Source organism: Primulina tabacum, chromosome 3, assembly GCF_025594145.1.
Source record: "Primulina tabacum isolate GXHZ01 chromosome 3, ASM2559414v2, whole genome shotgun sequence".
Taxonomy (NCBI): Eukaryota; Viridiplantae; Streptophyta; class Magnoliopsida; order Lamiales; family Gesneriaceae; genus Primulina; species Primulina tabacum.
In genome coordinates, this window is record NC_134552.1 from 43,232,594 (window position 1) to 43,248,682 (window position 16,089).

General features: G+C 38.9%; 1 protein-coding gene across 5 annotated transcripts in view; it reads right to left on the reverse strand.

The window, feature by feature from the left end:
• LOC142541086 (ALBINO3-like protein 2, chloroplastic) overlaps positions 1–15,545 on the reverse strand; it is a 38,830-nt gene extending 23,285 nt beyond the window's left edge. For 4 of the 5 annotated variants that reach the window (XM_075647649.1, XM_075647648.1, XM_075647647.1 and 1 more), the window contains exons 1-4: positions 15,106–15,545; positions 14,351–14,457; positions 12,238–12,365; positions 11,645–11,716 (exon numbers count right to left, since the gene is read on the reverse strand). In XM_075647649.1, coding sequence (XP_075503764.1) covers positions 11,645–11,716; positions 12,238–12,365; positions 14,351–14,457; positions 15,106–15,434 — 636 coding nt within the window. In that variant the 5' untranslated portion in view covers positions 15,435–15,545. The remainder of the gene's footprint in view (positions 1–11,644; positions 11,717–12,237; positions 12,366–14,350; positions 14,458–15,105) is intronic. The other variant, XM_075647650.1, reaches the window with a different exon arrangement.
• Between the last annotated feature and the right edge of the window lie 544 nt (positions 15,546–16,089).

Here is a 16,089-nt window from a genome sequence, read left to right on the forward strand (position 1 = left end):
TGTACATAAACATATTGGAGGAAAACTGGACCCTAGAGCATTGAAATGTATCTTTGTTGGATATTCGACCACGCAAAAAGGGTACAAGTGTTACCATCCACCAACTAGAAAATTTTATGTCTCTATGGATGTTACTTTTCGGGAAATGGAAGCTTTCTTTCCCATCTCGTCACCTTGTTCTAGGGGAGAACAACCATATAGAACAAGTGACTTCCACTGAGCAAACCTTTCTTGGACTGCCTGTAAATAGTGGTCAGGGGGAATATGAGAATATTGAAACAATCTCAGATACAGATCAAGCCCAATCCGAAACAGGAAAACTGGATCAGCCTAATCTGCTGAGATATGCTCGCAAGAAAAAGGATGAAGCTACTCTGCATAGCCAACCGTCGGTCCCGGACTCAACTCCTGTAGAATCAGGTAACTCATCTCCAATCTCGGTTGAGACCTTTTCAGATGATATTTATAATGACCTTGATCTTCCAATAGCTCTTAGAAAAAAGGCTCGGTCGTGTACTCAACATCCCATTTCTAACTTTGTTTCATATAAATCACTAACCCCATCCTATAGAGCTTTTTTGTCTTCTTTGCATTCTATTTCTGTTCCACAGGGATGGAAAGAAGCCATCAATGATCCTCAGTGGAAAGGTGCCATGGTAGAAGAGATGAAGGCCTTGGTAAAAAATGAGACTTGGGAGCTTGTTGACAAACCTTCGGGTAAAATCCCGGTAGGATGCAAATGGGTATACACTGTGAAGCATAAAGCAGATGGCTCTATTGAAAGGTTAAAGGCCCGATTGGTAGCCAAAGGATATACTCAGACCTATGGGATCGATTATCAAGAAACTTTTGCACCGGTTGCTAAGATGAACTCGGTGAGAGTCCTCTTGTCTTGTGCTGCTAATCTTGGATGGGACCTACAACAATTTGATGTAAAAAATGCTTTTCTACATGGAGAATTGGAAGAAGAAGTTTATATGGAAATCCCTCCTAGGCTTCTCATGTCAGAAAACTGATGGAAAGGTTTGTCGATTAAGAAAAGCTCTCTATGGTTTGAAACAGTCACCTCGGGCATGGTTTGGTAGGTTTAGTGCAACAATGATTACTCTTGGCTACAAGCAAAGTAATGCAGATCACACTATGTTCATCAAACATCTCAATGGTAAGGTTACCATCCTCATTGTATATGTCGATGATATCATAATGACCGGACACAACCAAGATGAGATGACGAGACTAAAGAAACATTTGGCCACTGAGTTTGAGATTAAAGATTTGGGCAAACTAAGATATTTCCTTGGAATAGAGGTAGCTCGATCAAACAAGGGTATATTTATCTCTCAAAGAAAATATGTCCTAGACTTGCTGAAGGAAACCGGAATGTTAGGCTGTAAACCAGCGGATACCCCAATTGAAGCAAATCACAAGTTGAAAGAAGACGTCAGTGAGTTGGTCGACATTGATCGTTATCAAAGATTGGTCGGGAAATTGATTTACTTGTCTCATACAAGGCCTGACATAGCCTATGCAGTAAGTGTAGTAAGTCAATTTATGCATCGGCCTCGATCCACACATCTTGAAGCTGTCTATCAGATACTAAGATATCTCAAATCTAGTCCTGGGAAAGGTCTCCTTCTTTCAAACAATGGCCATTTGGGAATAAATGCATACACTGATGCGGATTGGGCAGGATCTCCTAATGATAGAAGGTCTACTTCTGGATATTGTGTCTTCATCGGTAGAAATTTGGTTACTTGGAGAAGCAAAAAACAGACCGTGGTTGCTAGATCAAGTGCCGAAGTTGAATATAGAGCTATGGCACAAGGCGTGTGTGAATTGTTATGGATCAAGAAGCTAATGCGAGACATTAAACTCTTTCAAGAAGAGCCTCTAGTGCTACATTGTGACAATAAGGCAGCTATAAGCATTGCCAATAATCCGGTTCAGCATGATCGTACTAAGCACGTTGAGATTGATCGATTCTTTATCAAAGAAAAGTTGGATGACCAAAGCTTAAGAATCAGCTATACCAATTCTGGAAACCAGTTAGCAGATGTCTTTACTAAGGGCTTGTGTGCTAAAATGTTTCACCCTTTCATGTGCAAGATGGGTATGACAGATATACACACACCATCTTGAGGGGGAGTGTTGATTAATGGTATTAATGGAAGACAATCATTCAGCATGATTGTAGGAGATGATAAGGAAATACTTGTATTATGGTAATTATTGTAATTAGCAATTAGAGATATTATTACTATAATTATCTGTAATGTTTAGACTATAAATAGGTGTAGTGGTAATAAGGGCAAATGTATGTGTAATTTTTCTCATTCATTTTCAATATCAATTGCATTGCAATTCAACAGCCAGGTCCAGTGGGTTTCCGTCTACTGCGTTTAAGCCTACGTTTAGAGAGGATGGGGTTAAGATCGAGTTCAAGTTGTTCTCGGTTAAGTTGGTAAACAGAGGCGGCACGTTTCGATGGACTGAAAGAACTAGGAATGCGACATACTTCCTGGACTTGGACCGAAGCGAGGCTCGTTGGTTCAGTTTTAAAATCAGAAACTTCATTCTTAACCCTCATTCATGCTCGGACTTCTACCGATTCAGGGGCTGCAATGCAACGATTGTAGCACAGAGATTTGTCAACAGAAGAGGATGGTTCCTAGAAGTTTCAAGATTTAGCGATAACGGGAAGAAACAGAACATAATCATACCTAGTGGGTTAAAGCAACGAGGATGGATTAGGATTTCAGATATTCTCACTAACTTACTGTCAGGGAGACCAGTTGATGTCGGGCCACAAGTATGTTCAGCAAGGTATTGATCCTATCTCAATTACTCGGAATCAGCAACTAGCAAAGGTTGAGGAACTGGTCCTTCATCAAGTTTTGATGAAGGGCAATGATGCCAGAAGCTGTAATTCTTCAGAGACGAATTGGAATGAAGCCATTATCATCATTAGAGGCAGGGTGAATGTGTCTTGGGACCAGGTTGCTAGGGTTATAGGACAAGATGTTAAGAGGAGGATCGAAATTCATCCTTTCCAAGATAACAAAGCGGTTTGGTGGCCTGCGCATCAGAAGGAATGGGAGTACTTTACTCAACTAAAAAGAGGTTTCTTCGATGGTGGTGTGGCATTAGATTTCGAGAAGTGGAGACCAGATATCAACTCATCGGACTCGGTTCTCAGTTGCTGTAACAGCTGGATCAAGAATTCAGAGCTACCTTGGCACTTATGGACATTCGACATCTTCAAGGTAATCGGGGAGCAATGTGGGGGCCTAGTGGAGGTCAGTAACGACACAAGACTCCTTCGCGATCTAGGGCTGCGAAGATTAAGGTCAAAGGAAAATCAGATGGTTTTATATCCAACGAAGTGAGGTTGCCAATCAACGGGGTCATCACGGAATTTACTATCAGCGTTGTCACTTTCGATATTAAGGCTTATGAACTTACGGAAAACAGACCTACGCTCAAGCTTTGATCAATGGTAAGAGGATAACGGTTGGCGGGGGAACCAAAAATATTTGCAGGGACAAGATGGAAAATGAAGAGCCAACACTCAGCCACACGGAACGAAGCGAAGATTTGAAGGGTCCAGGGCAAACTAGCAGAGCAGAGGCTAAGGTCAAAGATACAAGAGTACCGACAGTCAATCACAAGGGTAGAAAGGTAGATAAAATTTTGCGACGAATTTCACCAAAAAAAATCGAGGATTTTACAAGATCTCCTATTCATTCTTTATCCGATGGACACGGTGAGGAAAAGGAACTTACTAAGACAACCGAGGGACAGATTCCACCTACGAATTCCTATGGACAGAAGGTCACCTCATGTTTCAACAATCCAATTACAAAGATTTTGTCTTCTTTGGAAGAGAGGGGCGAGGTGACAGATTATGATCGAGTAACGGAGAATTTGAGCAAGCCAGGAGATTTCGAGCAAGACATCACAGACGATTTTGATTTAGAACAACCTGAAGATGAACAATTGGAAGACGGTTTTGACTCCACAGAATCGGGCAGCCTCTTTTCTTCTCAATCCGAGTTGCAGGCAATCAATGATGCAGTAGAAGTGGATATACAAGGTTTGTTTCCTCAAGACGATGAAAGGCAGCCTTCCAATCAACCCTCGATTCACGGTAACACTAAACCTCTAGTGGGTAAGGTACTTTCTTGCTTCCCTTCATCGAATTCTAAGCATCTTTTTTCACTTCACTCTTTTTTCCCCGCGTCTTTCATTGCTTTGGGTCAGTCTAGTGGGTTTTTAGGAGGGGGCCAATCAATTTTTTCTGACAATCCAGGGTTCGAGAGAGTTACTCATCCAGGATTTGAAAGGGAAGTAGAACTTCAAGCACCAAGGAATCCTCAGATAGACATCATTCATCCGGCAGTTGAAAAGAATGTGATCAAATCTTCGGGTAAGCTTAGCAGAGAGCTCGTTAGGTTGCAGAGTGGAGTCAACTATGAGAAAGGCTCGACTTCGAAGGGTTCCTCTCGTTTGTTATGAAGATTTGTTCCTGGAATATCAGAGGGGGAGGGTCATCACGAAGAAGGGAATTAGTGCGTATGGTTATCCGCAAGGAAAACCCGGACATCGCGGTGTTCTTAGAAACCAAGAGTATTACAGCTGATCGGTGCTTTGTATCAAGTCTGTGGAAGTCTAGATATGTTGATTGGGTGTGTTTACCAGCGGAAGGAAGATCGGGTGGCATCCTAGTATTGTGGGATCCTCGAGTGGTTGAGGTGCGCGACAATCTGATTGGGAACTACTCGGTTTCAATTCAAATTCAGCGTCAAGCTGATATCTCTTGGTGGTTCTCTGCAGTTTATGGCCCATGTAATCCGCGACATAGAGAGATATTTTGGGAGGAATTAGCAGGTTTGCACACAATATGCGGAGACAGATGGTGTGTAGGAGGTGAGTTTAACGTCGTTCGAAATTTGGATGAAAAGTTGAATAGCAATTCGTTCACAACAAGTATGCAATGCTTTGATGTCCTTATTGAGGAGTTGTGTCTTCACGATCCCCCTTTATTGAATGCAAAGTTCACTTGGTCCAACTTCAGAGAAAGCCCGATTTGTTGCAAATTAGATAGGTTCCTCTTATCCAAGGGGTGGAAAGCCATTTTCCCAACGTTTAGACAGACAGTGCTTCCGAGAATAACGTCTAATCATCACCCAATCGTATTGGACACTACGAGGTTAAAATGGGGACCATCACCGTTCAGATTTGAGAATGTATGGTTGTCACACAACAATTTTCGAGAGTCCCTTGCAGTGTGGTGGAACAGTGGGAATACACAGGGTTGGGCAGGTTTTAAGTTTATGATGAAACTAAAAGAAACAAAAAAAAAGGTCTCAATATGGAACAAGGAGGTCTTCGGTGATCTTAATCTCAAAATTAAAGAGTTGCAATTCAAGGTCTCTACTTAGATGCGACAGAGGAAGCCGGTGCTTGGTCAAGCGAATTACAGGAGATGCAAGAAGTGAGTTGGAAATTTTGACAATCCGGAAACTGCAGATGGAAAGTCAAAAGGCAAAAGTTAAATGGCTGAAAGATGGGGATCAAAACTCTAAGTTCTTCCACTCGTTGCTGAAAAACAGAAGAAACAAAGCTATTATAGACAAGATCGAGTTGGATGATGGGTCATTACTTTCAAATGATTCAGAGATTGAGAAGGCAATCATCGATTATTATAAAAGATTGTACAGAAAATCAAAAGGAGATGGATCGGGTTTAGAAGGGTTGGATTGGATGCCGATAGATTCCTTGGATGCAGCAAATCTGGAAGAGCCATTCTCCGAGGAGGAGATTAGACGTGCAGTGCTTCATTGTGATGGTAACAAGGCTCCGGGACCGGATGGGTTCACACTAACGTTCTTTCAAAAAAGTTGGGAAACCGTTAAGGATGATCTCTTCAAAGTTTTTGCTGAATTTTTCGAAGACGGCATCGTAAACGGAATTACCAATGAAACCTACCTGTGTCTAATTCCAAAAAAGCAAGAGGCCATGAAGATCAAAGACTTTAGGACCGATCAGTCTAATCACCAGTTTGTATAAAATTTTAGCTAAGGTATTAACTAACAGATTGAAGGAGGTGATGAGCAAAACTGTGGCGGAGAACCAATGTGCTTTCATTCATGGAAGACAAATTACAGATTGTTGCCTCATAGCCGACGAAGTCGTCGAGGAGTATAAGGAAAAAGAAGAATGGTTGGATCTTGAAAGTAGATTTTGAAAAAGCTTACGACAATGTGGATTGGAGATTTCTAGATTTCGTGCTTCAAAAGAAGGGTTTTGGAGTTAAGTGGAGGAAATGGATTAAGGGTTGTGTCTCGAATGTCTCATATTCAATTTTCATTAACGGGAGACCGAGGGGGAAGTTCAAAGGGGGAAGGGGCCTCAGACAAGGGGACCATTTATCCCCTTTCCTCTTTAATCTAGTGATTGATGGGCTAGGGAGAATGGTTGATCGGGCCAAGTCTACAAACGTTGTTAGAGGCCTCGAGGTTGGGAGAAACAAAGTACAAGTTTCACACATTCAATTTGCGGATGACACTCTCTTCCTCGTTCAATCTGAGCATCATTTGAAGGCCGTAGTAGAAATCCTTAAATTGTTTTGTTTAAAATCGGGGTTGAAAATTATTTTGAAAAGAGTTCCTTGCTTGGCTTGAATCAATCGGACTGGTGTAGTTGATGGCGTGGCTACGGCACTTGGATGCAAGACAGAAAAATGGCCTATTAAATACCTCGGAAACCCAACTAAAATGGAATTTTGGGGACCTGTAATTTCCAAGATGTCCTTTAAGTTGGCAAGTTGGAAAAAGGCATTCCTATCTAGAGGTGGTCGATTAACACTGATTCAGTCAGTGTTAAGTGCTCTACCTACATACTTTATGTCATTATTCATGGTCCCAAACCGGGTGGCGAAGCATATGGAAACATTGATGAGGAATTTCTTGTGGGATGGACCTGATGCGGAGACGCATTGTCACGTTATTAACTGGACACCGGTATGCAAACCGAAAGACAAAGGAGGTTTAGGCTTAGGTAACATACGGTTAAGGAATAGGGCATTACTCGGGAAATGGTGGTGGAGATGCGCGGTCGAGGAAAGTTCTTTGTGGAAAAGAGTTGTGGGTAGCATTTACGGGCTTCGAGATAATGGTTGGGATTTAAGAGTGGCAAGAAACTCAACGTTTAGAAGCCCGTGGAAGTATATCTCTCGGACCCATCCACTTTGTCAGCACTTGATTGGCTCGGTTCTTAAGAGGGGGGAATCTTTTTCGGTTTTGGGAGGAAAGATGGGTGGGTTTGTGTTCCTTTAAAGAATGTTTTCCTCGTCTTTATCTTATCTCTGAGTCTACTAATAAACCAGTCAATCATTTTTACTCAGTCTCTGATAGTCAACGTCTTTCTATTGTCCAGTGGGATGTGCGTTTTAGAAGAGGGTTGAACACTACTGAGTTGGGAGAATTCACATCTCTATCTGGGGTTCTAGATTCAGTATCTTTAAGTGTGGGGGTAAGGGACGTCAGGGTTTGGTTAGGGGACTATTCGGGTCTTTACTCAGTTAATTCTCTCTATTCTTCCTTCTTTCACAATATTTCTACTCCATCTTTCCCTTTCACTGCTCAAATTTGGAAAGTACTCATCCCACAAAAGGTGAAAGTGTTCTCCTGGATTGTTGCGCTGGGCAAACTGCAAACGAGTGACAATGTAACGTCCGAAAAATCAGCCTACGTAAACCACATGCATGCAAAATTATTTTAATTGCTTAATTGTTTTATTTAATTGTTTTTAAATGCTTGCATGATATTTGTTATATGATTATATGACATGATTGCATGATTAAATGATAATATGACATGATTTCATGAAATTAAGGATTTTACCCGAATATTCGATAATAGGCAGGGGAAAGGAGACCGGGACAACCAAGACAAGAATATGTATTTTTGATTAATTGATGGCAAGGCTTCCTAATATGATTTAAAAATGATTTAATTTTTCTAAAAATGTTGGAGTTCGAATTATTTTACGAGTTGATCTCGATTTTTTCCGGGAAGCCGATTTTGGGCAAACTAAGGAGTTTTAAAAGATCAAAAATATTATTTTATGGAAACTAATTTTATAAACTTTTATTATTTAATTAAATAAGTGTTATTGGGCCCAATTTTATTAATTTAAGGAGGCCCAATTACCCTTAAGCTTGCAAGCCCAAAACCAAAGCCCATTAATATGTTAATTAAATTATAAATAAGTGTTTTAGGTTTTCAAAACTGGAGAATTCAGCCTCCAAAACAGCCGAGAACACCTTGCACACAATCACAATATTTTCGAAAATTTGGGAAGGAAGAAAAGCTTGTGTTCTTCGTCGTCCGGTCGTCCAACGTCGCACCCTCGCCGAAGATCGAATAATCGAGCGTTATAAACGCAAAGGCATGTTTCCTAAACTCTTTTAACATCATACAAATCATAACATGCTTGATTAAATCGTTTATGCATGAAAAATATTGGGTTCGATTATTTTACGGTACGATACGGATTATCAACGTTTTTACGATTTTACGCTTGCTTTGGAAGAATCGTTATGAACCCAACGGACACGCTGCCAATACATGATAAAATATGATTGATTATGATTAGAACATGATAAATTGATAGAAGGAAATAGGCTGGAACAACCGTGCAAGGAAAAAAAAAAGGTGCCGTGGGTTTTTGTTGGGTTGGCTTGTTCATGGTTCAAGTGGTTCGTACCTTTTGCATGGGACTTGGGGGTTGGCCAGGGCTGGTTGGGGGCTTGGCCAGGGTCAGGTTCGAAGGCTAGGTAGGGTCCTAGGGCGGCTAGGGTCGAGGGTGGTGGCTAAGGAAGAGTCCTAGTTAACTAGGACTCTCCCATGCGCACGCAACTAGGCAGCCGAGGGAAGGAGGTGGTGCAGCTCGGTTAGGGGATGGTTAGGCGGTCCATCAGGGTCCTAGGGAGATGGGTAAAGTTGGGCCAGGGGCTGAAACGGCTGGGCTGGCTGCTGGTGCGAGGAACGTGAGGGAAGCGCAGGTATGGAGGAGTTACGCGCAGGCTGTCTCCTGAGTTCAGTGCATCGTGCGTGAGTTCCAGGGGCTGGGCTGGTCTGGGCTAGGGTTGAGCGTGGTCCAGGGATGGTGAGGGTCGTGTGGGCTCAGTGGGGGCTCGGCTAGAAGTGTCCAGGTTTGGCTAGGAGTCCATAGGGCGTGAGTTCTCTTCTATGTGCAGAAGTTGGTCTACTTTCCAGGAGAGTTTGGGTGAGCTAGGGGCTGGTCCTTTGGGCTGGGCTTGGTCAGGAAGGTGCCTAGGTTGGTTGGCTAGGGTCAGGCGTGGCTCGAGTAAATCGGGAGATGGCTCGGGTGGTTCGTTAACGTGTCAAAAACGAAATTTTAAGAACAAAAATTGAATCCATGGGTCCACGGGTGTGGCTCATGACTTGGAAGTATAGAATAAATACTAAAAATGTTATGTTTAAAATTTGGGATCAAAATAATGAGTTTTAGAAATTTTCCGGGATTTAAGCGCCTCACGAAACGTTAATTAAAGAATTAATTTAAACACCTAGTATTAAGCTTAATAAAATTATGAAAAATTATATTTAAGCTTAAATAATTACTGAAAGTCTAATTTCTTAATTTGGGAATTTTATATTAAGGTTTGGGTTAATTCAGGATTAAAACGTGTTAATACGTCTTATTTAAAGATTAATTTAAAAGTTATCGAATTAAGCCAAATAAAAATATGAGAAAATTATATTTAAACTTAAATAATTATTTATAATAATTCCATGTCATTAAATGTGAGAAAAAGAGAAATTCGAGAATTTTTACGTCCAGGAGCAAAACGGTAATTTTACAATTAAGAAAATACGTAAACGCTTGGCAGCGTCTCGAAGGATCATAACACATGTTAAATGATATTATATGATTTAAAATGATGATTTTGATCATAATATGTATTTTTACGATTTATGTTAAAATTGTGCAATTTATACTGTTTAAAATGCTATTTTTGGAAAGCTGTCGTATTTTATGATTTTAAAAGCAAAGGAAAAATATTTTGAGGGATGTGAATTGACTGTGACAAAAGATATGATTATGATATATGATTTTGTGGGGATAACGTGAGGGGAAAAGGCCCAAGAGGGAACCCATTTACGGGAAAAGACCCCAGAGGGAACCCATGTTTGGGAAAAGGCCCCCGAGGGAACCCGTTTATGGGAAAAGGCCCCAACGATCGTATTTCCCCACGGTAAAGCCTAGTGCACACCCCCATGGACCATGTGGAGCTAAGACTGCAGTCGACCAAAGGATAAAAGCTAGTCACTTTCAAGGATCAAACTTCACCCAAAATGATATATGATTGAAAGCTTATGATAAAATGATTTTTATGATATATGATTCATGATGATGACTAAAGCTATTTTTAAATGATTTTTAAAAGATTTATTTATGCTCAAAGTTATTTTTAAAATGATTTTACTATTTATGATTTATTTATGCTCAAATGATTTTTAATGGTTTATTTATGTTCAAAATATTATTTTAAATAAGAATATGATTTTTAAATGCATGTGAATGTATATGTATTATTTGCTATTCATGTTTAGAACGTGTTGAGTCTTTAGACTCACTAGGTTTGTATAATGCAGGATTTGATGATTTTTGGAGGCGGTGATGATTGAGTCGATCGAGTGCAGCAGTACACACCCGATGGCCTTTATGTTTCCGCACTAGCTTATTTTATGATTTAAAGATTTATGTTCATGATTTTTATTAGAGATATTTTTATGCTTTATTTATTGTTAGTTGATCATTTTAAAGTCAATTTAGAAAGTTTTAATTAGTTGATGATTTATGATTTTGTTTTATGCACTTGAGATTTAAATTGTTAAATTAATTTATTTAGCAATTTAGAATTTATGGTTTAAAAATTAGAAAAAAAAATTTAGGTCGTTTCAGACAAAGTGCAGAAAAGGAATCCGACTTACGCTTTAAGTCCTCAGTGGTGCGTTTTGTGTAAAAATAATGAGGAAACTCAAGATCACCTATTGATTCACTGCTCTTTCACAAGATGTATTTGGATCAAGGTCATACAACACTTGGGTTTTGAATGGACCTTTCCTCTCAATTCGAGAGACATGTTCGTTATGGAGCACGGTTACCTCAAGGGAAAGGATCTCAGAAACTTTTGGTGCATTATTATCCACTGCTTATTTTGGTCGATATGGCTGGAGCGCAACAACAGACTTTTCAACGACATAGAAGAGCCTTCAAAGAATTTGTGGGAGACAATTAAACTCAGAGTGGCGAGATGGACACTAAACATACCCTCGTTTCAGCATTTACTATTAACATATCTTGTTAGGGATTGGTGCTTCATTTGTTCTTGACTTGATCCTAGTTTAGATTTCTCTTCGTGGATCGCTCATCCACTTCGCTTTGTAAACTTTTACTATTTAATATTAATAAAATAGTTTCTTATCAAAAAAAAAAAAGGCTAAGAACAAAGTATTTCCAAGACCAAAATTAAAAGTATTCTACTTGCAAATTTTAAGAGTTGAAAGGAATGAGTATATTAACACCATAAAAATGCATGAAAGTAACTTACACAATCAAAACCAGGGTGGTGGTCCAAGGACATCTTCCGAATGCTCATGACCCACAAGAAAAAGCAGGGGACCTGCAAATTTTCACAAGATCAAAAAAATCTCAAGTTTCATCTGATATACCCAATCAGACCAGGAAAATTCAGAACCATCAGAGAAAAGAAGATGCTTTGATGTGTTCAAATACTTGAAGCACTGTGAGAATGTAGAGGATTCATTGTAACAGAAAAACGATAAAACTCAGCGTTAATAATTCAAAATGCAGCACTGTGCGCCCGTTACCTGAATCCAGCACTAATGATGCATGACAAACAGAAAGAAAAAGAGCAGTAATGGCTCCCACGAATTTGATTATTTCTTAGAAAAAGACCCTAGAAATTCAATTCACGTCAGTGGTGTAGAATAGTTTTTCCAGCAAGTTCATTTTTTCCACACAAACTCAAAACATGAGCTGCCATCTTAGTCTCACACAGTCTCATGATTCCATAACACAAACCATTATGCACGAAGAAACATCTTCTTCCACGGAGTAGAAAGGAACATTTCAGCATAAGTCAGCCACAAAAGAAGATCTCAGCATCAAGAAGAAAATGACCTGGATGGCAAATGAAGAGATGAACCAAAAAAATGACGGGCACCCAGCGGCCTTCTTTTCTTTCCAGAAAGAAGCAATTTGGTCACTGAAACTGCTCTCTGACAGAGGCAGTCGAAATGGTGGAGGTACTATTATAATGCGCAAGATAGAAACATGATAAGTTTCACCATTGATGTGGCATTCATTTAGTGTTTTCAGATAATTGCACGATAAGCAAATCAACATTAAAGAAACATAATAAAAAGCTAAAGGCACGTTAAGCAAATCAACATTAAAGAAACATAATAAAAAGCTAAAGGAAGTGCATGATGACAGAAAAATAAAGCGACCTTGCATTCTAAGATATTTTACATATGGAAGAGTTTATGAAAGGCTGATTGATAGTTGATAAACCACGTTTGGAGCAGTTATGTCTTTAAGAATACTTCTACAGCCCTATCTATACTAGTCCAGCTGCCGGATCCAATGAGGTATTGAAAAATACATGATCAGGTACTCCAATCAGTAAACATGAAAGGAAAGAGATTGATGAAAGCAAAACCTAGTAAATAATGAAATTTCCTGGTTGATCATCATCAAAGTAGGTAACATGTTCGAGATTATTAAAGCATATTCTGTAAATACGTTTAGAAGGCACACTATAAAATTGATGGAGCTACTGCAAATTGCAAATGTAAATTCTAAACACTACACGCCTTTGATGGAATAAAGTTGAATGACCGTATCTAACTCCCACATAACAATGCATAAGGCATTTTTGGGTGGTGACAATATGAATTTGGTTAAATATAATCGAGTTAGCGGACTTGGAGGCATCCCGAGACCCAACTAAATTCAAATATCACCAAATTAACAAGACGACCAAGCCCCCAAACATATTTCCAATCACGCTATCAAGTCAATATTGGATCGTGGCCATCAGCTGGGATCCATGATGTGAACCATACATGGTTCAAATCATATCTCAATGGCCAGTTAAGAAATAACACAGATAAGTATAGTCGACAACATCTATCGCCACATTCTCAAATATTTTAAGAGTTATATTGGGGTCCAAAGCATCGGACCAACCAAATAATTAGTGCACATAGTTGTGGTACAATACTTGATGTCTTGACATAATCTCCTAATCCATACCCATAAGATTTGCATTGACTCTTTCGTCTAAAACAAGAAAATACTTCCTTTGCAGCCAACTAAACAGATCCATGGGCATATATTTTTTCTTTTACACTTTGAAATTACAAGGGTAAGGTGCTTCATATAATAATCCATGCCAGAAAAGCAAAGTTCAGGAGAAATGCACAAAATTACTACATAAATCGAAATAGACCCTTGTTTAGGGAAACTTCGCAAATCATAAAAAAAATGTCAATTGGGAAGTAGCACCATTGGCTCAAATAAAACCAGTTTAGAGGTACAAAGAAAATCAAATACGGGTATGACAGAAAGACTCAGAATCTAGGCAAAGAAACTTTTGTAAGAAATTGTTGAATAAGAAGTTTACATCCCTACTGAGGTTAAAGCTTGTTGAAATTTGAGAAGGTTCATCTAACAGACAAGCGAAGGCATCAGGATAGCGAACGTGCAATAACTTCTAGTATTCTTCTCAATTTTTTATCTAGAGATTTCCAAATGGAATAACAAAGAAAACAATATATAGACTTTACAAAAAAACATGAGAAATGAATCGGTAACTTCTCATCATTCTCTTCTGGATCTTGGTCTTATCACAATGGACAAATGTCGTAAATCATGATGAAATTTTCCTTCCCTTTTAAGTTTCACAACAAATTCCATTCCAAACCCCAGTGAAAACATAAAGAAAAGCCAATTTCCTTGGAACCTTAACTGATGAAAATAGAAAGACGTTTGTTATATGATCTGTTGCAATGAACAGAGATATTTAATTGGGAAGTCTTTTAGGATATGATCCAGTGAATTCTCTTTTCTCTATTCCCTTGCGATATGAATAGCTGTATTTGTTCAATAGTTGATACAATCCCTATATTTCTCTGTCTTAACAACTATTTTCCCTTTTGTTTACACATTCCAGAAAGATAATGGGCAACATACAAGCTTCAAACAGTGAAGATATGGCATAAATACTCACTTTTAGGTAATAGTTCTCCTATCCTCTTCAACTTTTTAATTTGCAATACGATTACAGGAAATAATGCAAGTCTCATTGCCACTGTGGAAGATGAGATTATTATCCACCTATATATGAAACAAAATGGTTAAATAAGTTACTAACAACTATAATAAGCAAAAGCATTAGCTTACAACTGGGTTGCCTCAAATACACAAGCCTTTTTGTAGCTAAACAAATTGCCTCCATGAAACAGCTATAAGATTATAAGTGCCAACAATTGAAGGTGTCAAAGTGACATAAACTCATAATAATAGATGTTCATAAATGGGAAATACTGAAAGATCATTCTAAGAAAGGAAAGAAATGCATGATAGTTTAAAAAGTGAGAGGAAAGTTGAACAGCCTAGGAATTTATTTTATCATGTTATAATTTAGTTCATGTAAATGGCATCCGATTGAAAACTACTTAAAATACCCATGGAATAGGGTTAATTTTGATTAAGCTTCAATTATTTGACAATAAACATGATGTTAATTTTCATGAAAATGTTACAAGCATAAATGAATGTTGATTTTCGGGTAGATGCATGTTAATCTTCATGACAATAGTACGAGAATAGATGCATACAGCACGACAAATAAATCTTCTCCCAATTGCAAAACAAAAACTGTTCAGTTACTCTAGACAAGTCATCATATTTAGTTAAAACATCATATACAGATATTTGTGCTGCTACAGCAAGAGGAAACTGATGTATCACGCTTATGCTTACCACGGGAAGCCGGTAAGGTCGTGATATGAATCGAGCAACGAAATGAGAGCGCGAACTGGAAGAAACACTTCCTCTGGTTCAGATATATCGGCGTTAACGAAGAACCGGCGACAGAAGGAGAGGCAATAACGAGATGAATCGAAGTGCCGGGACGAGAACGACCACTGATCGTAATCATGTCGTCGGCAGTGGTAGCGGTGATTGTAATCGGTGGGGCTAGCAAATATGGAAGGTGCGAAGTGATAGGAACTGAAGAAATGGAGGAGCACCGTTGGCCGCGGCGGGAAACGGCGGAGGAGCTTTGACGTCAGTAGTGGAGTAGGGTGCATTATTTACCACTCATTCCAATTTTTATTTAATTTATTAAAAAATGGGTGCTGTAAACGGCGAACAGATTCAAGATCTGTTGCCACCCATACGATCAATCCCCAGTCATTACAATAACCGAGGTTAGGTTTTAACTAATACCGTTTTAGGATAATGTTGTGTGGGTCAATAAAAATTACCTGAGGTTAGGTTTTAACTAATACCGTTTTAGGATAATGTTGTGTGGGTCAATAAAAATTACCTGTTTAATTTAAAATTTAATTAAAATGAAAGGTATCTGAATTTTTTATTTTGTGAAAGAAAGTGGACTAATCAATGTATTGATTAAGATAGTTAGATAATAACATTTATGATTTTTATAATTTGGTCCCCTCTTCCACTTTAAGATCCCGATGTCTGTTCTGTAACAAGAAATCAAAGAAATATTGAAGCAAAGATCATTTGAACAGCGTAAGTATAATTTTACAATAGAGGTGTTATTTATACAGAACTTTTTATAATGATCTCTTTGTTTACGATTACAAGTGTTGGGCTGATTCAAGGGTTTGAGTCGATTTTTTGAGGCTGCGTTTCAGCATTGTTAGAGGTTTTGGTCGAGTTTGTGTCATGTTAGGCTGGGTATTGCTTCGGTTTTAGAATATATTTTGGGTCGAGTTG